This window comes from Orcinus orca, chromosome 3 (genome assembly GCF_937001465.1).
Source record: "Orcinus orca chromosome 3, mOrcOrc1.1, whole genome shotgun sequence".
NCBI classification, from domain to species: domain Eukaryota; kingdom Metazoa; phylum Chordata; class Mammalia; order Artiodactyla; family Delphinidae; genus Orcinus; species Orcinus orca.
This window is the reverse complement of record NC_064561.1, coordinates 57,920,229-57,944,612: the sequence shown is the minus strand read 5'-3', so window position 1 is coordinate 57,944,612 and position 24,384 is coordinate 57,920,229. Positions and strand designations below refer to the sequence as shown.

The 24,384-nt window shown below is 45.1% G+C and overlaps 1 protein-coding gene across 4 annotated transcripts in view; it reads left to right on the top strand.

Annotated features, from left to right (window-relative positions):
• Positions 1-24,384, top strand: part of SLC36A1 (solute carrier family 36 member 1) — a 164,730-nt gene that overhangs the window by 25,832 nt on the left and 114,514 nt on the right. For all 4 annotated transcript variants that reach the window (XM_049707824.1, XM_033406688.2, XM_004280327.3 and 1 more), the window contains exons 8-10: positions 735-833; positions 5,216-5,382; positions 15,968-16,137. In XM_049707824.1, coding sequence (XP_049563781.1) covers positions 735-833; positions 5,216-5,382; positions 15,968-16,137 — 436 coding nt within the window. The remainder of the gene's footprint in view (positions 1-734; positions 834-5,215; positions 5,383-15,967; positions 16,138-24,384) is intronic.

Genomic DNA, 24,384 nt, shown 5'->3' with positions numbered 1-24,384 from the left:
GTGTATTGGATGTGCAGTAAACTACCTGTTCAGATGTTTGGGAGCATTTAGGTTATTATCACTTACTGTTAAAAAGCCTTGCTCAACTTTTTTCATATTTTCATCATTTTTTTTCTACTTAGATTATATTTCTGGGGATGGGATTACCTAGTGAAAGAACATGATTCTTTTTATGCAGTCTCTAACATTTGAGGGGTTTTTTTATAATAACTTTAGTTTTTTAGTTTTGGCTGCATTGGGTCTTTGTTGCTGTGTGGGCTTTCTCTAGTTGCGGCGAGCGAGGGCTACTCTTCCTTGTGCTGCACGGGCTTCTCATTGCAGTGGCTTCTCTTGCTGCAGAGCAGGGGCTCTAGGTGCATGGGCTTCAGTAGTTGCGGCTTGCGGGCTCTAGAGCGCAGGTTCAGTAGTTGTGGGGCATGGGCTTAGTTGCTCGTGGCATGTGAGATCTTCCCAGACCAGGGATTGAACCCACGTCCGCTGCGTTGGCAGGCGAATTCTTAACCACTGCGCCACCAGGGAAGTCCCAACATTTGAGTTTTTAATGGTACTTTGGTGTAGTCTTTCCCCAAAGCAAGTAGGGTTTTCTCAGCGATGGAAAAAAAAAAGAAAGAAAGAATATAAATGTCCCCAAGTCACCTGTCCCAAACTTAGGAAAGTTTTGACCTGTCTGATGCTGGGGTTGAAATCATGAATCTCTGTATAGCCTTTGATCTGTTTTATTTTCTCTCTTTCAGGATATCCCAGACCCCAAATTCCTCCCCTTGGTGGCATCCTGGCAGACCTACCCTCTGTTCTTTGGCACGGCCATTTTTGCATTTGAAGGCATCGGGATGGTAAGAGTTGCACTGTGATTCTCTGGTGCCCTCAGTGTCCTTGAGGTCTGCTTTAAGGAATGCTGAGGAAATGCTATTAGAAATTATCTTCTGAGTCTTATTGGCCAGTTAATGAACAGCCTTTCAAAGACTCCACTGAAGTTTCCCAGCTCCAGGTTTTGGAAGTAAGTTGTATGTAATTTGAGAATGTTTCCCTTCAAGCCCTCTCTGTTGCACACTCATCTCCTGTGTGTGCAGTAAGCAGCAGTGCAGGGCAATTCTGAACACAGGATCTAGATTCAGACTGACTTGGGGTGAGTCCTGGCTCTGCCAGAGAGTAGCTGTGTGACCTTGTGCAGGGACTCGCCTGCTCAGAGCCTTCATTGTTTGCTTCTGAAAAGTGGGCTTAATGTTTAGTAGTTGTTAGGATTAAATGAGATATGTGTAAAGTGCTTTGTACGGTCTCTGACATATGGTGAGCATAAGTACTTTTTATTTTCATTAATAATACTATTGATTTTATTGTTAAATCAATAAACATATGAATGAATTCTCTGCCCTGGAACACTGTTGAGCTGTATTTTCCTTGTATAAATGAGTAGCCTTTAATCCTAGCTCAGCTTCCCCGTGTTGGTGCTGTGATTCCACCAAATTCTTCTCCTAAAGGGAGGGATCTGTCACTCAGGTGTACCTATTTTGGTTTTTATTTGTGTTTTTCTTAATAAAGGTCCAGTATTCTCTGAAGAAAGTTATTAGCTCTGCTGGCCTAGGGCTTAGGAAATGGGAAGACACTTCTTTCATGGAATATCTTTTTGTCCCCATCTGATTGTCCTGTCACCTTATACACTTTTAAGAAAACCTAGAAGCTGGACATTTTTTGTCACAATTTGAGGAATTGCCCAGGTGGTGTCCATGGCACGTGAGGCTCTAACAACATGGGGGAGGCTTTTCGAGTGGTTGTGTGTACGTGGTTGTCCTGAGGTTTTGAACCTTTCCCTGTGCTTGCTCTTGGGGCTTCTCATTGCCCAAGAAGAATGTCTCATCTTTTTTTTTTTTTTTAAATAAATTTATTTATTTATTTTATCTTTGCATTGGGTCTTCGTTGCTGCGCGCGGGCTTTCTCTATTTGCAGCAAGCGGGGGCTACTCTTCATTGCAGTGCGCTGGCTTCTCACTGCGGTGACTTCTCTTGTTGTGGAACATGGGCTCTAGGTGCGTGGGCTTCAGTAGTTGTGGCTCACGGGCTCTAGAGCGCGGGCTCAGCTGTTCCGTGGCATTTGGGATCTTCCCAGACCAGGGCTCGAACCCATGTCCCCTGCATTGGCAGGCGGATTCTTAACCCCTGCACCACCAGGGAAGCCCCAGAATGTCTCATCTTGATTCACAGACATATATGGTTTCCCTGCTGCTGGGGCAGAGGCCTGAAGGGGCCTGTATTATAGCAGGAGAAAGAGGTCCCGAGCACTCGGGACTGGAAAGAAGAGGCTGAGTGAGTGTGGAAAGATGCCCGGGTTTCTTTAGGAACGTTGTACTGCATTTATTTGTCAGTTTCCCCTAACAGCACAGGGCAGAAATTGTTCTTTGCTTCATTTCATTAGCTGAGGCTTGGATACAGAGTGATTCTGTAATCGTCATTATCTGTTACTTCAAGATTTGTCCATGTTTTCTCTTTTTACAATAGAGACACTGCTGTTTTGACTGTTAGTTTGGATCTGAGGGCTGTTGGGCATGACGGGTAAGAGCAGTGGACTCACTGGGATTTCCCGTGCTCTCTCTCTTTCTGCACCATTGACCTGGCCTGGCTGGGCTGGAGGAGATGGGCACCCTGCCCTCTGGCTCCTGAGACTCTCCATAGAAAGAAACCGAAGGAAAGCTTGGAAACTGTTTCTCATTGGATGTGGATCAACTGAAGCTTGAGCCCCTTGAGCCGGGCAGCAGGGGGTGGGGGGTGGGTTGCTGAGGGCCAGTTGGAGATACAGAGCAGTGATACGCCCCAGAGCCCCAGGCCGGCAGCTGGCTCGCAGGGTGTGTCTGGCTCAGACCTGCTCTGCCTCATTTCCCTCAAGGAAAATGAGCATAAGGACAAGATCAAAGACAGTTGGGACGGGCAGGGGGGGTGGGGGTGGGGGGTGGGGTGGGGGCCGGGGGGGGGTGGGGGTGGGGTGGGGGGCGGGGGGGTGGGGGGTGGAGTGGGGGCCGGGGGCAGTTTGATGTTGCCGTGACTCACGTTTTGGGAGTCAGACCAGCCAGGGCCCGTTGACAGCAGATCATGAAGGTTGTCACAGTCACACTTGCTATTTTCCCTGTCCCTATACGAACCAGCCTTCATTAAGGGCCTTTCCTAACAGTATGGAGGTTTCTCAAAAAACTAAAAATAGGGACTTCCCTGGTAGTCCAGCGGTTAAGACTCCTCGCTCCCAATGCGGGTTCGATCCCTGGTCGGGGAACTAACATCCCACATATCGCAACTAAGCCCACACGCCGCAACTACTGAGCTTGCGCACTCTAGAGCCGGTGCGTGGCACCTAGAGAAGCCCACATGCCGCAGCGAAGACCCAGCACAGCCTAAATAAATAATAAATAAAAATAAATTTATTGAAACAAAAACCTAAAAATAGAGTTGCCATGTGATCCAGCAATTCCAGCAATTCCACTCCTGGGCATCTACCCAGACAAAACTATAATTTGAACACCCCTGTGTTCATAGCAGCACTGTTCACAATAGCCAAGACATGGAAGCAACCTAAATGTCCACTGACAGATGAATGAATAAAGAAGATGTGGCATACACACACACACACACACACACACACACACACACACACACGCACACACACACACACACACACACAATGGAATATTACTCAGCCATTGAAAAGAATGAAATAATGCCATTTGCAGCAATGTGGATGCAACTAGAGATTATCATACTAAATAAAGTAAGAAAGAGAAAGACAAGTATCATCTGATATCACTTATATGTAGAATCTAAAATACAACCCAAACAAACATATCTACAAAACAAGAATAGACTCACAAATAGAGAGAACAGACTTGTGGTTGCCAGGGGGTCGGGGGTAGGGAAGGATTGAGAGCTTGGGATTAGCAAATGCAAACTATTACATATAGGATGGATAAACAACAAGGTCCTACTGTATAGCACAGGGAACTGTATTCAATAACCTGTGATAAATCATAATGGAGAAGAATATGAAAAAGAATATATATATGTATGACTGAGTTACTTTGCTGTGCAGCAGAAATTAAACACAACATTGTAAGTCAACTATACTTAAATGTTTTAAAAGAAAATTTTCATAATAAAAATTTTAAGTGTTAAAAAAAAAGGGGCCTTTCCTTGGCTTTGGCTAATGTTAAAGAAAGTCCTGGGCTTCCCTGGTGGTGCAGCGGTTGGGAGTCCGCCTACCAATTCAGGGGACACGGGTTTGAGCCCTGGTTCGGGAAGATTCCACATGCTGTGGAGCAACTAGGCCCGGGCACCACAGCTACTGAGCCTGCACTCTAGAGCCCGCGAGCCACAGCTACTGAGCCTGCCTGCCACAGCTACTGCAGCCTATGCACCTGGAGCCCGTGCTCCACAACAGGGGAGGCCACCACAATGAGAGGCCCGCATACCATGGCTGGGGAGAGCCCGCGTGCAGCAGCAAGGACCCAACGCAAGCAAAAATAAAATAAATAAATTAAAAAAAAAAAAAAAGAAAGTCCTCTGCTATGAGGGAGAAGACCATGAGGATCAGTGGTTTGAAACAGGAGTCTGGAAACGGGGTTTTGTTATACATCTCCACGAGCCTCAACCTCCAGGGTCCTCTCGGTTTCTCTAACTTGGAGATTTCACTTGTCACTGCTAGTGCCCACCCCTTTTGAGGTAAGGAAACAGTTTCTGGGAACTGGAGTGGCAGTTTTCCCTGACCTGCATTTTGCATTCTTGGGACAGGTTAGTAGAGCTGTGATTTCAGGTGAGGTACAGCTGGCTTGGGCCACCACCCGTGTCTCTTCCTTGTTGCGCTGGGTGGGCATGATGCGAGAGGGCCTGCTGGGTGCCATGCCACCTGCATTTGAGGAGTAAACAGCACTCCCAGCCCACAGGGATCTTGTAGCCGGAGGCAAAGAGCCAGCCTGTGCCAGGAGTCCTGGCTTCCGGGCCTGCCCACCCTTACCTCCCGGGACTTCCTGCTTAGACATCAGGCTCCAGAGATCCTCCAGCTCGGCAAGCGTAACTAATGAGGAACAGCTTGCATTTGTCTGTCTAGTCAAGGACAGATGTGCTTTGGGGGAAGTTGGGGATAGAGAAGTTACTTTTTTCTGAGAATATTACTTTGTTGTTGTCATTGGCCATTAATGTTGCTTTATTCTATGCTTTCTCTTCTCTCACTACTCTCCTAGGTTCTGCCCCTTGAAAACAAAATGAAGGATCCCCGGAAGTTCTCGCTCATCCTCTATGTGGGAATGGCTATCATCACTGTCCTCTACATCAGCCTGGGGTGTCTGGGGTACCTGCAATTTGGAGCTAACATCCAAGGGAGCATAACCCTCAACCTGCCCAACTGTTGGTATGTTGGGGAGGATGGAAGCCTGGGAGCACTGGGTTTTTAAAAAAATTAATGAGGGTCAGAATGTGATTTTTTCCTCCTCCCTATCTCTTAAATCAGCCCACTTCACTTTTTAAAAAAAAATTATTTTATTTATTTATTTTTGGCTGCGTTGGGTCTTCGTTGCTGCAGGCAGGCTTTCTCTAGGTGTGGCGAGCGGGGGCTACTCTTCATTGCGGTGCGCGGGCTTCTCACTGCAGTGGCTCCTCTTGCTGCAGAGCACGGGCTCTACGCGCATGGGCTTCCGTAGTTGTGGCACGCGGGCTCAGTAGTTGTGGCTCGCGGGCTCCAGAGCACAGGCTCAGTAGTTGTGGCGCACGGGTTTAGTTGCTCCACGGGATGTGGGATCTTTGCAGACCAGGGCTTGAACCTGTGTCCCCTGCACTGGCAGGCGGATTCTTAACCACTGTGCCACCAGGGAAGCCCCAGCCCATTTCACTTTAGCTCTCACTTGCCACCAGCCCCTAGCCTAGCACCATCCCTCCTTGGCTGCCCAGTAAGCCTTTTGGCTGGTTTCCCTGCCTGGGTCTGACTCTCTCTCCCCATCTGTTCTCCTCTTGTTACCCGTGTGAGCCATCTAACCCTTAGTGCAGTCATGCACTTCCCCATTGAGAAGGCTCAAAGGCTTCCTTTAGTTCTTATGATAAACAGGAAACCTTCAGGTACAGTCAGGGCCACTCAGGCTCTAGCCCCACCCCTACCTTATTCCTTCTCAGTGAGGAGGACTCAGCCTGGGCGTCACTTTGTTTGAGAAACTTCTCTGATGTCTCAGCCGCAGCAATTTCAAGTCTAGGTCAGTCGCCCTCCTCTCTGCTGCCCTGGAGTCCCGTGAGGATCCTGTTCTAATTCTTCTCCCATTGTGTTGTAGTTGTCTGTTTACTTGTACTGTGATCTCCCTACATTGTAAGCTCTGAGGGCAGCAACTGTCCAGTTCGTCATTTTACTCCAAGCCCCTGGCACAGTGCCTGGCGTACGATCAAAACCCAGTGAAAAGTTTTTGAATGAAAAGGAGGACTAAGCGCTGAGACTGTGAGGCATTTATAAATGAGGAGAGGTTACCAGGAAGCCAGTGGGGCCCAGAGGATAGAGGTGATCTGCCGTGTCCCAGCTCTACGGCCTTGGACAGATCACAGCTTCTCACTGCCTCAGTTCCCCTTTCTGGGAAATAAGAACAGTCATTTCTGCCAGGATTGTCAGGAAGAGCAAAAGACGTGTGTGAGCTTTCTAATACTGAACTGGCGCTGTGGGGAAGTAGGATGCTTCAAGAGCTTTGTGCTTTGGGTGAGTCATCCCGATGGAAACGGATGCTGCATGCATTGGCCGATCCCCTGACTGACGCTGCCATTTCTCCCCGGAGATCTGAGCCCAGAATGGTCAAGCATCCAGTCCATTGACCTTGAACCGTTCTAAATAGACGGAGAAAGAGGAGGGCAAACCTGCCTGGTTCCCAGCTTCTGCTGTGCCTGTCCCATGGCTGTCACCTGCTCCACGTGCAGGTGCAGATGGAGCCTCTCACCGTGGGCCTGGGATGCTTGGGAACCCTTCTGTATCTCATTTTCCCTAAGTCATGGTTGCTGTATTGTAGAGAAGCACTGAGACACACTGAAATGCTTCCTAAAAAGGTAGATGTCACAGGGTGTGTCTTCAGCAGCAGTTCTGTTCGGAAGACTACAGTTTCATTGCAGAGAGCAGCCGTGAGCAGATTCTGAGAAGCTTGTCGAATGCCCTAGGGATCAGAATAACCTTTCAGGCCAGTCTGGTTTTAGAACTCTGATCAGTGAGGCATTGTACAAGGACAGATTGAGAAAATCGAGAAAAACGTCTTTTCAGGAGTATCAGCGTTTTGCACAGGACACCCTAATCAGCAGGGCTTTGGGGACTAGGTTTGTTGTATGGCCAGCCAAGTGGTAGCCCTGAAATGGGCTTTTGTTTTCTGAAAGTCTTTCTCTTTCCCTCTGATGCCTGCTTTTAAATTTCCAAATGTTCCTGCCCTTTCAAGAGAGAAGAGTCGGGTGGTAGCTCGCATAAGTGAAGATAAGTGGATCAGGGGCCGCAGAAGCAGCCCACATAATCTGAAGCCATAGCTGAGCATCTGTCTTCTTTCCTCTGATGTTTCAAACCCAGCTACCCTGATCTTTCTGCCTCCATTCGGGTGTGATTTATTTGGCCATCCCAGCAGGTGACTATCCTGATTCTAGACTTGCCAGCACTCCAGAAGGCTTCGGTGCTGCACTGAGTTTAATTATAGAGCCACTAGCTGGTTTTTTCCCCAAGGATTTTTATCATCTCTTCTTGGAACAAGTAAGACATTTTGTCAATCTCAGTTTCTTCCAGGATGTTCTGCTCATAGCATTAGAACATCTTCTAGGTATTAATTTCGACCACAGAGGAATTCAGTATGCGTCATGCACAATATAATCACCACTTTTAAATAGATTTCCAAGGCAGGGAGGTCTGTGTTTCTCACTTCATAATGCATGAGGGTCTTATGTGAAGTGGAGCTTTGCTTAGGGGCAGTGTCCTTCCCTTTAATGATCAAGTCAGATCTGTGAATACTTACTGATGATACCTTTTTACTCCTCTGCACAGTCCTAGGCCTGGGATAAGATAGACATGTCCCATGGTGAGTCAGCAGTCTCCCTGAGAAGCTACACATGAAGCAGTAGTAGGATAGTAACCCTAGTGGAATGCAAAGATGGATTTTGCTCCTGCCTCTTGCCCTGTGTGGTCACTGTCCGATTCTAGGGAGCACTGAATTAAATGGGAAGGATATAAATAGGCTTGTTGGAGTTATATTGCATTTTTTATAACATCTTTATTGGAGTATAATTGCTTTACAATGGTGTGTTAGTTTCTGCTTTATAACAAAGTGAACCAGTTATACATATACATATGTTCCCATATGTCTTCCCTCTTGCGTCTCCCTCCCTCCCTATCCCACCCCTCTAAGTGGTCACAAAGCATCGAGCTGATCTCCCTGTGCTATGCGGCTGCTTCCCACTAGCTATCTATTTTACATTTGGTAGTGTATACATGTCCATGCCACTCTCTCACTTTGTCACAGCTTACCCTTCCCCCTCCCCATATCCTCAAGTCCATTCTCTAGTAGATCTGTGTCTTTACTCCTGTCTTGCCCCTAGGTTCTTCCTGACCTTTTTTTTTCCTTTTTTCTTAGATTCCATATATATGTGTTGGCATATGGTATTTGTTTTTCTCTTTCTAACTTACTTCACTCTGTAGGACAGACTCTAGGTCCATCCACCTGACTACAAATAACTCAATTTTATTTCTTTTTATGGCTGAGTAATATTCCATTGTATATATGGGCCACATCTTCTTTATCCATTCATCTGTTGATGGACACTTAGGTTGCTTCCATGTCCTGGCTATTGTAAATAGAGCTGCAATGAACATTTTGGTACATGACCCTTTTTGAATTATGGTTTTCTCAGGGTATATGACCAGTAGTGGGATTACTGGGTCATATGATAGTTCTATTTTTAGTTTTTTCAGAGACCTCCATACTGTTCTCCATATTAGTTGTATCAATTTACATTCCCACCAACAGTGCAAGAGGGTTCCCTTTTCTCCACACCCTCTCCAGCATTTATTGTTTGTAGATTTTTTGATGATGGCCATTCTGACTGGTGTGAGATGATATCTCATTGTAGTTTTGATTTGCATTTCTCTAATGATTAATGATGTTGAGCATTCTTTCATGTGTTGTTGGCAAATCTATATATCTTCTTTGGAGAAATGTCTATTTAGGTCTTCAGCTCATTTTTGGATTGGGTTGTTTGTTTTTTTGATATTGAGCTGCATGAGCTGCTTGTAAAGTTTGGCTTTGTCAGTTGCTTCATTTGCAAATATTTTCTCCCATTCTGAGGGTTGTCTTTTGGTCTTGTTTATGGTTTCCTTTGCTGTGCAAAAGCTTTTAAGTTTCATTAGGTCCCATTTGTTTATTTTTGTTTTTATTTCCATTTCTCTAGGAGGTGGGTCAAAAAGGATCTTACTATGAGTTATGTCATAGAGTGTTCTGCCTATGTTTTCCTCTAAGAGTTTGATAGTGTCTGGCCTTACATTTAGGTCTTCAATCCATTTTGAGTTTATTTTTCTGTATTGTGTTAGGGAGTGTTCTAATTTCATACTTTTAAATGTACCTGTCCAGTTTTACCAGCACCACTTATTGAAGAGGCTGTCTTTTCTCCACTGTATATTCTTGCCTCCTTTATCAAAGATAAGGTGACCATATGTGTGTGGGTTTATCTCTGGGCTTTCTCTCCTGTCCCATTTTTTTTTTTCTTTTTGCGGTACGCGGGCCTCTCACTGTTGTGGCCTCTCCCGTTGCGGAGCACAGGCTCCGGACACGCAGGCTCAGTGGCCATGGCTCACGGACCCAGCCGCTCCGTGGCATGTGGGATCTTCCCGGACCAGGGCACGGACCCGTGTCCCTTGCATCGGCAGGCAGACTCTCAACCACTGCGCCACCAGGGAAGCCCTAGTCGTTTCCCTACAAATTGTGAAAGTTTTTGTTCTAGTTCTGTGAAAAATGCCAGTGGTAGTTTGATAGGGATTGCATTGAATCTGTAGATTGCTTTGGGTAGTAGAGTCATGTTCACAATGTTGATTCTTCCAATCCAAGAACATGGTATATCTCTCCATCTATTTGTATCATCTTTAATTTCTTTCATCAGTGTCTTATAATATTCTGCATACAGGTCTTTTATCTCCTTAGGTAGGTTTATTCCTAGATATTTTATTCTTTTTCTTGCAGTGGTAAATGGGAGTGTTTTCTTAATTTCACTTTCAGATTTTTCATCATTAGTGTATAGGAATGCTAGAGATTTCTGTGCATTAATTTTGTATCCTGCTACTTTACCAAATTCATTGATTAGCTCTAGTAGTTTTCTGGTAGCATCTTTAGGATTCTCTATGTATAGTATCATGTCATCTGCATGATACTACATCTTTACTTTTTCTTTTCCGATTTGGATTCCTTTTATTTCTTTTTCTTCTCTGATTGCTGTGACTAAAACTTCCAAAACTATGTTGAATAATAGTGGGGAGAGTGGGCAACCTTGTCTTGTTCCTGATCTTAGTGGAAATGGTTTCTGTTTTTCACCATTGAGGACAATGTTGGCTGTGGGTTTGTCATATATGGCCTTTATTATGTTGAAGAAAGTTCCCTCTATCCTTACTTTCTGCAGGGTTTTTATCATAAATGGGTGTTGAATTTGTCAAAAGCTTTCTCTGCATCGATTGAGATGATCATATGGTTTTTATCCTTCAATTTGTTAATATGGTGTATCACATTGATTGATTTGCATATATTGAAGAAACCTTGTATTCCTGGGATAAACCCCACTTGACCATGGTGTATGATCCTCTTAATGTGCTGTTGGATTCTGTTTGCTAGTATTTTGTTGAGGATTTTTGCATCTATGTTTATCAGTGATATTGGCCTGTAGTTTTCCTTCTTTGTGACATCTTTGTCTGGTTTTGGTATCAGGGTGATGGTGGCCTCGTAGAATGAGTTAGGGAGTATTCCTCCCTCTGCTATATTTTGGAAGAGTTTGAGAAGGATGGGTGTTAGCTCTTCTCTAAATGTTTGATAGAATTTGCCTGTGAAGCCATGTGGTCCTGGGCTTTTGTTTGTTGGAAGATTTTTAATCACAGTTTCAATTTCAGTGCTTGTGATTGGTCTGTTCATATTTTCTATTTATTCCTGGTTCAGTCTCAGCAGGTTGTGCATTTCTAAGAATTTGTCCATTTCTTCCAGGTTGTCCATTTTATTGGCAGAGTTGCTTGTAGTAATCTCTCATGATCCTTTGTATTTCTGCAGTGTCAGTTGTTACTTCTCCTTTTTCATTTCTAATTCTATTGATTTGAGTCTTCTCCCTTTTTTTCTTGATGAGTCTGGCTAATGGTTTATCAATTTTGTTTATCTTCTCAAAGAACCAGCTTTTACTTTTATTGATCCTTCATTCCTTTTTCATTTATTTTTGATCTGATCTTTATGATTTCTTTCTTTTTGCTAACTTTGGGGTTTTTTTGTTCATCTTTCTATAATTGCTTTAGGTGTCAGGTTGTTTATTTGAGATGTTTCCTGTCTCTTAAGGTAGGATTGTATTTTTATAAACTTCCCTCTTAGAACTGCTTTTGCTGTATCCCATAGGTTTTGGGTCACTGTGTTTTCATTGTCATTTGTTTCTAGGTATTTTTTGATTTCCTCTTTGATTTCTTTAGTGATCTCTTGGTTATTAAGTAGTGTATTGTTTAGCCTCCATGTGCTTGTATTTTTTTACAGGTTTTTTCCTGTAATTGATATCTAGTCTCAATGCATTGTGGTCAGAAAAGATACTTGATACAGTTTCATTTTTCTTAAATTTACCGAGGCTTGATTTGTGACCCAGGATATGATCTGTCCTGGAGAATGTTCTGTGTTCTCTTGAGAAGAATGTGTATTCTGTTGTTTTTGGATGGAATGTCCTATAAATATCAATTAAGTCCTTCTTCTTTAATGTATCATTTAAAGCTTCTGTTTCCTTATTTTCATTTTGGATGATCTGTCCATTGGTGAAAGTGGGGTGTTAAAGTCTCCTACTATGATTGTGTTACTGTCGATTTTCCCTTGTGTGGCTGTCAGTATTTGCCTTATGTATTGAGGTGCTCCTATGTAGGGTGCATAAATATTTACAATTGTTATATCTTCTTCTTGGATCAATCCCTTGATCATGATGTAGTGTCCTTGGTCTCTTGTAATAGTCTTTACTTTAAAGTCTATTTTGTCTGATATGAGAATTGCTACTCCAGCTCTCTTTTGATTTCCATTTGCATGGAATATCTTTTTCCATGCCCTCACTTTCAGTCTGTGTGTGTCCCTAGGCCTGAAGTGGGTCTCTTGTAGACAGCATATATACGGGTCTTGTTTTTGTATCCATTCAGCCAGTCTGTGTCTTTTGGTGGGAGCATTTAATCCATTTACATTTAAGGTAATTATCGATATGTATGTTCCTTTTCCCATTTTCTTAATAGTTTTGGGTTTGTTATTGTAGGTCTTTTCCTTCTCTTGTGTTTCTTGCCCAGAGAAGTTCCTTTAGCATTTGTTGTAAAGCTGGTTTGGTGGTGCTGAACTCTCTCAGCTTTGGCTTGTCTGTAAAGGTTTTAATTTCTCCATCAAATCTGAATGAGATCCTTGCTGGGTAGAGTAATCTTGGTTGTAGGTTTTTCTCCTTCATCACTTTAAATATGTCATGCCACTCCCTTCTGGCTTGCAGAGTTTCTGCTGAAAAATCAGCTGTTAACCTTATGGGGATTCCCTTGTGTGTTATTTGTTGTTTTTCCCTTGCTGCTTTTAATATTTGTTCTTTATATTTAATTTTTGATAGTTTGATTAATATGTGTCTTGGTGTATTTCTCCTTGGGTTTATCCTGTACGGGACCCTCTGTGCTTCCTGGACTTGATTAACTATTTCCTTTCCCATATTAGGGAAGTTTTCAACTATAATCTCTTCAAATATTTTCTCAGTCCCTTTCTTTTTCTCTTCTTCTTCTGGGACCCCTATAATTCGAATGTTGGTGCATTTAATGTTGTCCCAGATGTCTCTGAGAGTGTCCTCAGTTCTTTTCATTCTTTTTTCTTTATTCTGCTCTGCAGTAGTTATTTCCACTATTAATATCTTCTAGAGAATTTTTATTTCATTTATTGTGTTGTTCATCATTGTTTGTTTGCTCTTTAGTTCTTCTAGTTCCTTGTTAAACGTTTCTTTTATTTTCTCTATTCTATTTCCAAGATTTTGCATCATCTTTACTATCATTATTCTGAATTCTTTTTCAGGTAGACTGCCTATTTCCTCTTCATTTGTTAGGTCCGGTGTGTTTTTACCTTACTCCTTTATCTGCTATGTGTTTTTCTGTCTTCTCATTTTGCTTATCTTACTGTGTTAGGGGTCTCCTTTTCACAGGCTGCAGGTTCATAGTTCCCATTGTTTTTGGTGTCTGTCCCCAGTGGCTAAGGTTGGTTCAGTGGGTTGTGTGGGCTTCCTTGTGGAGGGGACTAGTGCCTGTGTTCTGGAGGATGAGGCTAGATCTTATCTTTCTGATGGGCAGGTCCACGTCTGGTGGTGTGTTTTGGGGTGTCTGTGGGCTTATTATGATTTTAGGCAGCCTCTCTGCTAATGGATGGGGTTGTGTTCCTCTCTTGCTAGTTGTTTGGCATAGGGTGTCCAGCACTGTAGCTTGCTGGTCGTTGAGTGAAGCTGGGTCTTGGCGTTGAGATGGAGATCTCTGGGAGATTTTTGCCGTTGATATTACGTGGAGCTGGGAGGTCTCTTGTGGACCAGTGTCCTGAAGTTGGCTCTCCCATCTTAGAGGCAGAGACAGCACTGACTCCTGGCTGGAGCACCAAGAGCCTTTCATCCACACGGCTCAGAATAAAAGGGAGAAAAAATAGAAAGAAAGATAGAAGATAAAATAAAATAAAGTTATTAAAATAAAAAATTATTAAGAAAAAAAATTTAAAAAGTAAGGAAAAACAAAAAATCGGACGGATAGAACCCTAGGACAAATGGTAAAAGCAAAGCTATACAGACAAAACCACACACAGAAGCATACACATACACACTCACAGAATAAGGAAAAGGGGAAAAAGTAATAAATCTCGCTCTCAAAGTCCACCTCCTCAGTTTGGGATGATTTGTTGTCTATTCAGGTATTCCACAGATGCAGGGTACATCAGGTTGATTGTGGAGATTTAATCCGCTTCTCCTGAGGCTGCTGGGAAAGATTTCCCTTTCTCTTCTTTGTTCTCACAGCTCCCGGGGTTCAGCTTTGGATTTGGCCCCGCCTCTGCGTGTAGGTCGCCTGCGCATGTCTGTTCTTCGCTCAGACAGGACGGGGTTAAAGGAGCCGCTGCTTTGGGGGCTCTGGCTCACTCAGGCCGGGGGGAGGGAGGGGTACTGATGCGGGGCGATCCTGCGATGGCAGAGGCCGGCGTGACGTTGCAGAAGCCTGAGGTGCGCCGTGTGTTCTCCCGGGGAAGTTGTCCCTGGATCACGGGACCCTGGCAGTGGTGGGCTGCACAGGCTCCCGGGAGGGTAGGTGTGAACAGTGACCTGTGCTTGCACACAGGCTTCTTGGTGGTGGCAGCAGCAGCCTTAGCGTCTCATGCCCGTCTCTGGGGTCCGCGCTGATAGCCGCGGCTCGCGCCCTTCTCTGGAGCTCCTTTAAGCGGCGCTCTTAACCCGCTCTCCTCCCGCACCAGGAAACAAAGAGGGAAGAAAAAGTCTCTTGCGTATTAGGCAGGTCCAGACTTTTCCCTGGACTCCCTCCCGGCTAGCTGTGGTGCACTAACCCCTTCAGGCTGTGTTCTCCCCGCCAGTCCTCTCCCTGCGATCTGACTGAAGCCGAGCCTCAGCTCCCAGCCCCGCCCGCCCCAGCGGGTGAGCAGACAAGCCTCTCGGGCTGGTGAGTGCTGGTCCGCACCGATCCTCTGTGCAGGAATCTCTCAGCTTTGCCCTCCACACCCCTGTGGCTGCGCTCTCCTCCGTCTCTCCGAAGCTTCCCCGCCCCCCGCCCCGTCCCCGGCCCCGCCCCCCGCCCCGCCCCCCGCAGTCTCCGCCCACCCGCGAAGGGCTTCCTAGTGTGTGGAAACTTCTCCGCCTTCACAGCTCCCTCCGAGAGGTGCAGGTCCGTCCCTATTCTTTGTCTCTGTTTTTTCTTTTGCCCTACCCAGGTACGTGGGGGAAGTCTGAGGTATTCAGCCAGCGTTCAGTAGATGTTCTGTAGGAGTTGTTCCAGATGTATATGTATTTCTGACGTATTTGTGGAGAGGGAGGTGATCTCCGCGTCTTACGCTTCCGCCATCTTGAATCTCCTCCACCTTGTATTTTTAATTGTTTTTATTTTTGAAAGGATATATGCCTGTGGAAAAGACTCCAGATGTTCAAAGGGCATACAGAAAATGTTAAGTTTCCACTTGCCTCTCTAGGACCCCAGTTTTACAATTTTCCATTTCAGGGACAACCATATTACCAGTTTCTTATGTTTCCTCCTGAAGATGTTTGGTGTATGTAAGAATGTCACATGTATGTGTGTGTGAAGGGGAGTGCTTTTCCCTATTTTTCCTTTTTTAGACAGTTGGTACCATACTGTCGACACTGTACTGCTTCATGCTTTTTTCACTTCATCATATATCGTGGAGCTCGTACCACATCAGCGCCTGGAGTTCTGTCTCCTACATTTTAACATTTATATGGGAGTGCCATGATCTATTTAACCAGTTCCCCGCTGATTAACATTTAAACTCTTTTCAGTCTTTCAGACTTAAATAATGCTGCAGCAACTTATTTTTTATGTAAGTGTATGTGCGCATGTGTAAGTATATCTACAAGATAAATCCCTAGACCTGAAATTTTTTGTCCAAAGGACACGTGCGCTTGTAACTTGGATAGATAGGGCCAAATCACCTTGGGACTGTTTTGCACTCTCATTGCTGGTGTATGAGCGTACAGAGCCGGCTCTGAACGTGTCTCGGCTCTCTCTGCAGGCTGTACCAGTCAGTTAAGCTGCTCTATTCCATCGGCATCTTCTTCACGTATGCCCTCCAGTTCTACGTCCCGGCCGAGATCATCATCCCCTTCTTCGTGGCCCGTGCACCTGAGCATTGCGAGCTGGTCATAGACCTATCCGTGCGCACCATGCTGGTCTGCCTGACGTGTGAGTAGAGGACAAGATCATTGCCTTGTCTGTTTTCTTCCAGAGGGCATCGAGTCGCCAGGGCTTTCATGAGAGAGAACTTGTATCATAGTGAAATGGCCAGTGCTGTGTGAGCAGAGAACTTGAGGTGCAGTGTCAGCTTCAGAGTTGAGGCACGTCCGTGAAGGGAGTGAATTGATTATAGATGTGCTCTAAAGGACACGGGAATGGAAACGGTGCTTTATTTATAGATATGGCCTAAAATGCAATGACGATGGTCATAATTCATGCTAAACATGTGCAATTACTATTCCGTATGAAATATGGCAAAAGTTTAAAAGAGAGCCATTTAACCCATATGCATAATGAGTACTATAGGTTACTTTGATAGCAGGTGTATGTTTGTTTGTTTTTTCAAATAATTGTGTTTCCAATGTGACAGTCTATTCCTTGGATTTCATTTTGAGACTGCTTGATACTATTCCAGACACTTTTGGATGTTGGTCTTAACTAAATTGTGTTTCTTAGAAAATTTCTGTTGATTAACATAGGTGTTTGACTTATCACTTTGTGTTTTATTCCTCTTCCCTGACCACACACCCAGGAGCGTGAGTTGAGAGACGAGATATCATCCTATTTGTTCTTGGTTAAAACTGGTATAAGTTCAAAAATCAAAATAAATTCTTTTTTTTTTTTTGGAAGATTCTGTGAATTGATAGAATAGAGAATCCTTGAATAAATTGGTCTGTAATATCTAATTTAAATTTCTAGGCGATTTGCAGTTCCTTTCCAAATTGAATGCTTGAATCATAGATTTCTCTTCTTGGCTGTGTTTAAGTTTTTTTTTTTTTTTTGGGAAAGAAACGTCTTTCCTTATTATATTGAGACTTCCCTGGGACTTTCTTTAAATTATCCAGTCCGAGCCTCTGTCTCTGGAGTAAAGATAGTTCTATGTGATTTTTTAACTAGACCAGAATGGAATGTTTTAGGGATGAATGATGTGAATGTTGTCTAGCATGCACTCATAGTATGGAAAGTCAGAAATGAGTTTATTGGTTAACTGTTAGCAAGAGGAGGACGGGGAAGAGGCTGTCCATCCTTACCCAAGCAAACGTGGGGATCAGACTAGTGCCCATCCTGGAATGGACCTCCTCAAGCCACCTGCAGTTGTCTTCCTGATATTACTTCTAGGGCAGTGGGTGGAAGCTCAGCATCCTGGATCTGCGTGGAAAAAACTCACTGGAGCTGAGGAACTAAAGACTGTCCCTTGACCTTAATCTTGGGCAGCTCTCCTGCTGAAGATTTCTTATAGGGTGGACCTGGGTAGGACCGTGGGTACCTTGGATTCCCCAGCCCCAGACAGCTGATGGCAACCAAGAATCTGACTTCTTGTAGCCTTTATTTGACAGCCCTTCCGGCTCTCTCCTAGACCAGCCTAGAGAAACAACCCACTGGCTGCAGGCCACTGCTGCCCCAAAGTGACTGAAAGGAAGGAATGTGATATAGCTTGCTTTTCCAGTAAATTGCCTTAATGTGTGATAAGATAGGATGCTTAGACTCTTCTAGATTTTACTCCTGTCTCCTGCTGGCAACTCTGGAGGCTTTGATCAAATATGTATGTTTCTTCTGTGGATGGATTAGCTCTGAGTGTTGAGGAGACAGCTTGCACGTGAAAAGCATTCATAATGTCAACTCTCAGGGCCCTGTTTCTTGAATGCAAGGGGCATTGGAAGAAGGGATAGGGATAGCTCAAATAACGAGCTTTGTTTCAGAGTGGTTCCTCGAGAGAAGGTAGGTCTGTCTGGGTACAATGTGCTGTCTCTGCCGGAAGAGCTGGGGCACTGAGCTGGCCCTGACTCCTCTCACCGCCCCATTTTCTTCTCAAGCCTGGCTTAGCCTCCGCTACCATATGTCGCGCTTCCTGCCAGGTTCCTCTCTGCTGTGCCCCGCAGGAACCAGCAGTCTCTGATTCACAGACCTCATACTATCCTTAGATGCCTCTTGGTTTTCGCTTTGCTTTTCCTGGCACTGTCTGTGGGTCTCACCTCCCTTCTACAGTGTGACTCTCAAATGACATGAGCCGCTTTTGATCTTCAAGCGCATTGGGTTGTTTTTCCCTTCTTCTGTGGTCGCTTGTGACTTAGCCTTACATTGTCATCCTATTAAAGGGTGCAACCCCTTCATCTCCCAGCCCTAGGCTTCTCTTGCTTTCCCTGGAGACTGTGAAGTAATTGTGGGATTCAGGAGAGGCATTTTACTGTAGCACCAATTTAATTGCATTTATCTGAGTTCATTTGTTTTTGTTCCTCTGTACCTTCAGATCCTTTTGCAGAAGGTTAATTGGTATATGATTTTAGATCTTTGATATAACTGCTTGTTTTCAATTATACCTATAAATTTTAATGGCAGCTCATTTTATTGCCATTTTGGGTATTTTCTCATCATTTTCTCAACTTTCTCTCCTCTTCCTCACCCTCGTCCCCAAGGAAAGCAGGAGCATTTGGTCAGCCTCATTTTTTTTTCCACTTGGAATTCAACCATCTCACCACTCTTCCCCATCCACCAAAGATGGTTGTGCCTACTTTTTTTAAAAAAATAAATAAATTTATTTATTTATTTTATTTTGGCTGTGTTGGGTCTTCATTGCTGCACGCGGGCTTTCTCTAGTTGCGGCGAGTGGGGGCTACTCTTTGTTGCGGTGCACGGGCTTCTCATTGAAGTGACTTCTCTTGTTGCAGAGCTTGGACTCTGGGTGCCTGGGCTTCAGTAGTTGTGGCACACGGGCTCAGTAGTTGTGGCTCATGGGCTCTAGAGTGCAGGCTCAGTAGTTGTGGCGCACGGGCTTACTTACTCTGAGGCATATGGAATCTTCCCGTACCAGGGATTGAACCCATGTTCCTTGCGTTGGCAGGCGGATTCTTAACCACTGTGCCACCAGGGAAGCCCTGTGTCTACTTTTTGATGCTTAATTTCACACTGTTGGAGAGGAGAGGAAAAGAAAATAACACACGTCAGAGACTGGTGCTCATTTTCTTATGATTTCATGTGGGACAGTAGTTAACTTCCAGTCTGTATGTTTGGACATGCAGGCTTAGCAGGCCACCTTATGTCCAGAACTTGTGTAGAAGGGGCGGGAAGAGGCTGGCTCCACCTGAGGGCAGCCGGGGCTATACGAAGAGTAGTTTCTTTGGATTCCTTGAGGCCCTAACCTGTCCTTCAGTGGTTCGAACTGATTCTCTGTGGCATTTGCCACTTGAAACATTTTACTTCAGTTAGGTATGAGAATGTCACAAACCTGTTATTGAAGATAGAATAACAACAAAACCACCTCAATTAAGAAGCCTGTTTAGAATAGAATGTAAAACATGCCAAGCAGCCAGACCCTTTAGAGCATGAAGCTTCCAGGTCCAAACAAAGTGGTTTTTCAATGCCTTTTGGCCGTTCACACGTCTCAGTCTTGCAGCTATAAAGAAAAAGGGCAGCAGCATTAATACCTGTACACTGTGCCCCCTGTCCCCACTGCGGGGACGGTTGTAAGGCTTCAGCTTCTTCATCTGTAAGATATGAAGGGTATCCGATCGCCTCATGGCTAAAATTCTGTGATGCTGCACAACTACTTTGAGCCTGATTTTAAATTTCTACCAAAGTATTGCTCGAAAAAAGAAAGTTAATGTAAAAACACCTGAAGACTGTCTAGATCTGGAGTAAGTAAAAATGAAATTCCCAATATCCCAGTGACTTAAAATAATTTTTCTTGCATTTTATCTTCTGTGTTAATCCTCATGGGCGCTTTTTTTTTTCTTTTTTAAAATTTTATTTATTTTTGGCTGCATTGGGTCTTCGTTACTGCGCGTGACCTTTCTCCAGTTGCGGTGAGCGGGGGCTACTCTTCGTTGCGGTGCATGTGCTTCTCATTGCAGTGGCTTCTCTTGTTGTGGAGCACCGGCTCTGGGCGCACGGGCTTCAGTAGTTGCAGCAGGTGGGCTCAGTAGTTGTGGCTCGCAGGCTCTAGAGCACAGGCTCAGTAGTTGTGGTGCACGGGCTTAGTTGCTCTGTGGCATGTGGGATCTTCCCGGACCAGGGCTTGAACCCGTGTCCCCTGCATTGGCAGGCAGATTCTTAACCACTGCGCCACTAGGGAAGTCCGTCATGGGCGCTTTTTACAAAAAGTTGCAATTCTAGTGTACATATAACTTGGCCTTTTGCATTTTGTTTAAAATTACATCATGAATATACATATCCTTCATAAATATTTTTATGACCGCATGGTATTCCATTTTATTGATGAATTGTATTTACTAAACTATTCCTTTAATGTTGGACGTGTAAGTTGTTTCCCGTGCTTTTTGTATTATTTTTAAAATTTATACTCCCACTAAATGAAATTGTATATCCTGTCCAAGGCTGCTATTAATTTAAAGGCAGATTTCTAGCAATTTAAGAGTCCCATAGGTGGGCCTTGCCAGCGTTGATCATAATAAATAACAGTAAGCACTTCTGGACACGGGAGCTGTAAGTGTCCAAGGAATTTCTGTCAGTGCGTGTTTGTCTCTCAAGTGCTTGCTCTCCTCTTGTGCATAAGTCAGCTCTTTCTGCTGCTGGTCTACAACCACAGGCTCCAGAATCCCAATCAGCTCCTTCTCTGAACATGGCCATTGGCCTCCTGCTGCTTCAGCAGTTAAAGTCACATTCTCAGTGTTTCTTAACCCAAAGGGAAGATGTTTTGTAATACCACTGGAGCCCTCTTCACTACTCATGTGGTCTGGTTATCCTCAGGGCCCCCTTTCTGTTCATGCCGCAGCTGGGCTAATGCAGAGGTCTGGCAACTGCCAGTTGGGAGTTTGTGGGCTTCCTCTTTGCATGCGGTGCTCTTTTCGTGGGGAAGTAGGGATAGGGTATCCCTAGTTGGCTGCTTTCTGAGATCTCAGCCTTCTTGGGTTTCTCTTTCTAGAGGGCTTTATTTTAACTCATGGAGTAAAGACATTCAGTGCTAGAAGAGGTTTTAGTCGCTCCTATATCTTTCCCAAGTACTGATTCCCGCCTATGGAATTAGTGAAAACTAGTTTGTCACATTTTGCCTTGTAGGTAAACAGATGCCTTGGCTAGTGAGCCCTCAGTTTGGGCCCCTTTCTCTTCCTCTTCCCCCAGTGTATTAGCGGGAGGCTCACTCTTCCCGCCTTCTTCCCCCATTATCTTTCTCCAATGTCAGCCTGTATTTTGGTTCAGCTAAATATCCAGTCCAGCTAGGACAGGAAGACAGTGCTCCATTTGCAACCCTGTGGCCCTGGCTTTAAAAGAAAAGTTTTTGCCCTTTTAAAAATATTTCTATTAAGGATATTTTTGCTAAACATACTTATCTTGTATATCTGTTGTAGTAAAAACAAGAACAAGTATTTAGATTGCTTTTTAAAGTCATGATGAAATGGAACATCTCCGTCCAATCTGAGAAAAGATTCTGATCTCACAAGCTCCTGTTTCTGTTTTCACTTAATTCTTATCAGAGTGGAGCACGAGTGACTTCACTTAACTCGTATCATGAAGTACCCATCTGTCCTCCGGGCTAATACGAGAGAGGGAAGGGGAGAAAGGGAAGGGAGAGGACAGACTGTCAGAGCTGGGAGGGCTGGGCAGGTCCTCTGACTTATCTCCTCCAGGGGCTCATTGCCTCTGCTAAAATCCTCCCTTCTCTTGAGTGGGCTGGAGCATCCTGGGGACCAGGAGGAATAACTCACACTCCCTTTAACGGTACAAAAGCAGGCAGGCTAGAAGCTACGTTTTTGGCCCAACCATGTGTTCTTAGAGCGGAATCCCGTCTCTCCGCTGTGCCACTCTGGAGCAGCACACGTTGCTTCCCAGTTGACAGTGAGTTGAGGGACATATCCCAGAACACATGCCTACGTGACTAAATCTACATTGCACAGTTCCTTAAAATTTCAGAGTCGAGTGTGACTTGAGTGATCATCCAGTGTTAATACAATCACCATACTTCATGGGTACGTGAACTGAGGCTCAGAATAGGAACTGATTTCCCCCCCCAGGTCACACACAGCCTACTACTGAGCAGGGACGGGTGATGCTATTAGCTGACATGTATGAAGCACTTGTTATGTGTGTAGTACTCTAGGTTCTTTACGTGAATGATCTCATTTGACCATCCCTTTTTAGCAGTACGGGAGATGAGTCTTAAACAGGTTAAGAAACTGGCTGGTTAGTGGTGGATTGGAGCCTAGGTTCTGAGTCCAGACCCTTAACCACACCCAGGCTTAGGTCTGATGGCTGCCTCAGCTGTTTCCACCCCACTGCTCACCCAAACTGGAACATCTGGAGCCACCACTGTGTGGTTAAACATTAGGCAGAGAGAGACCCAGACCCCAGAGAGGGCAAGTGTCTTATTCCAGGTCACACAGCAGATCAACATTTGTTGAGCGTCAGGTTATCCATGATGAGAATGCCGTTTTGTCATCAGCCTACAGACACTTCACTTCCACCTTTCCTCCATATTCAACCCTGAAGGTTTGAGGGACATCACCAACTCTATTTAGAAGTAACTAAAGGCTGAAACAGACTATTTTTAACTTGCAGAGCAAGTTAAAAGCTTATCCTTTGTTTAGACTTTCTGAAAGCTTCAGAACAGTGAGGGTATTCATGGATAATTGCCATGGTGGTTGAATATAGAAGAAAGAAAGAGGAAGGGATTGCCCCAGGGCTATAAAACCCTGGGCAGCAGAGGCAGATCTGAGACTCATTTTCCTTGTACCCCCTTTTGTTATCCAGGCTTCAAAATCCTTGTCTGGTGTCCTCTACAAAGCAGAGAGAGGTCAGGGCTGACCTGTACCAGATTCCCTACCACATGATTGTGGTGCATCCCTGGGAAAGCTAACCCGATATCAGACTCCCCCAGTTCTTCACAGACAGGATCTTTCCGCCGATCAGCCAGATCCCCTGTTCTCCCTCCTGCTGCATGTATCATTCTGTATTTTCTTTTTTGGCTGCATTGGGTTTTCGTTGCTGTGCATGGGCTTTCTCTAGTTGCAGTGAGCGGGGCCTACTTCATTGCGGTGCGCGGGGCTTCTCACTGCGGTGGCTTCTCTTGTTGCGGAGCACAGGCTCTAGGTGCATGGGCTTCAGTAGTTGCAGCACGCAGGCTCAGTGGTTGCAACATGCGGGCCCTAGAGCGCGTGGGCTTCAGTAGTTGTGGTGCTTGGGCTCAGTAGTTGTGGCTTGCGGGCTCTAGAGCGCAGGTTCAGTAGTCATGGCACATGGGCTTTGTTGCTCTGCGGCATGTGGGATCTTCCTGGATCAGGACTCAAACCCGTGTCCCCGGCATTGGCAAGCAGATTCTTAACCACTGCACCACCAGTGAAGTCCCATTCTGTATTTTCTTGATCATCAGGTCTATGATGTGACTGCAGCAGGGGCTTAAGGTCCTGGACTCTAGTCCCAGCTCTGTCACTTTCTATCATTTGAATTCTTTGGACCTTTCCTTCCACAGGGACCATAATAATGTGGAGTTCCGTACCCGTGGAGCGGAGGGAAATTCAGCTCAGTGGATGCTTCCCAGTGCTGTCTACTAGACACTAGACGGTCTGTGTGATGGGAGTGTTCTAGGTGTGCTGTCCAGGACAGTAGCCACTAGGCACAGGTGGCAGTTGAGTCCTTGCAATGTGGCCAGTGTGATTGGAGAACTGAATTCATTTAGATTTAGATAGCTAGTGACTGCGGCGTTATCGGACAGCACAGCTGCAGAGTGAGTGTAAGACAGGTGACGTGACCCTGCTCCTCCCCTGCTACATCCCGGCTCCCAGCATGCCTCTTCCTTTGCCGCATGGAGTGGTATTCCAGTTTAAAAGTAGGTGTTTCTCACAAAGCCTGGCCTCTAAATGCAGCCCACTGCTTTCGTCTGGTGCTCAGCCAAAGAAGCAGCGATCGATTCAGGCAATCCATCTGGAGCGTAGAAAGGCTATATGGGACTCCGGCCAATACAAGACGTTCTGGTCTCTCACCACTGTGATGCCTTCCTCAGAGCAATTTAACTACATTTCTGCTTTATGAAATGAAGTGAGAACTGAAACCCCCGTGTCTAGTGTGAGTCTCTCATAGGGATCAGTGAGGTAACAGACATGCCCTGGATCACTGTCTCAATGCGCAGGACCTCCGGCTGGAGCCCCGCAGCGGGGAAGACAATCCATCAGAATACATTCGATGACTAACGAGTTAACAATGCACTTTCCATAAGCAACAAGATGTATACTAGTGATGAGTAATATT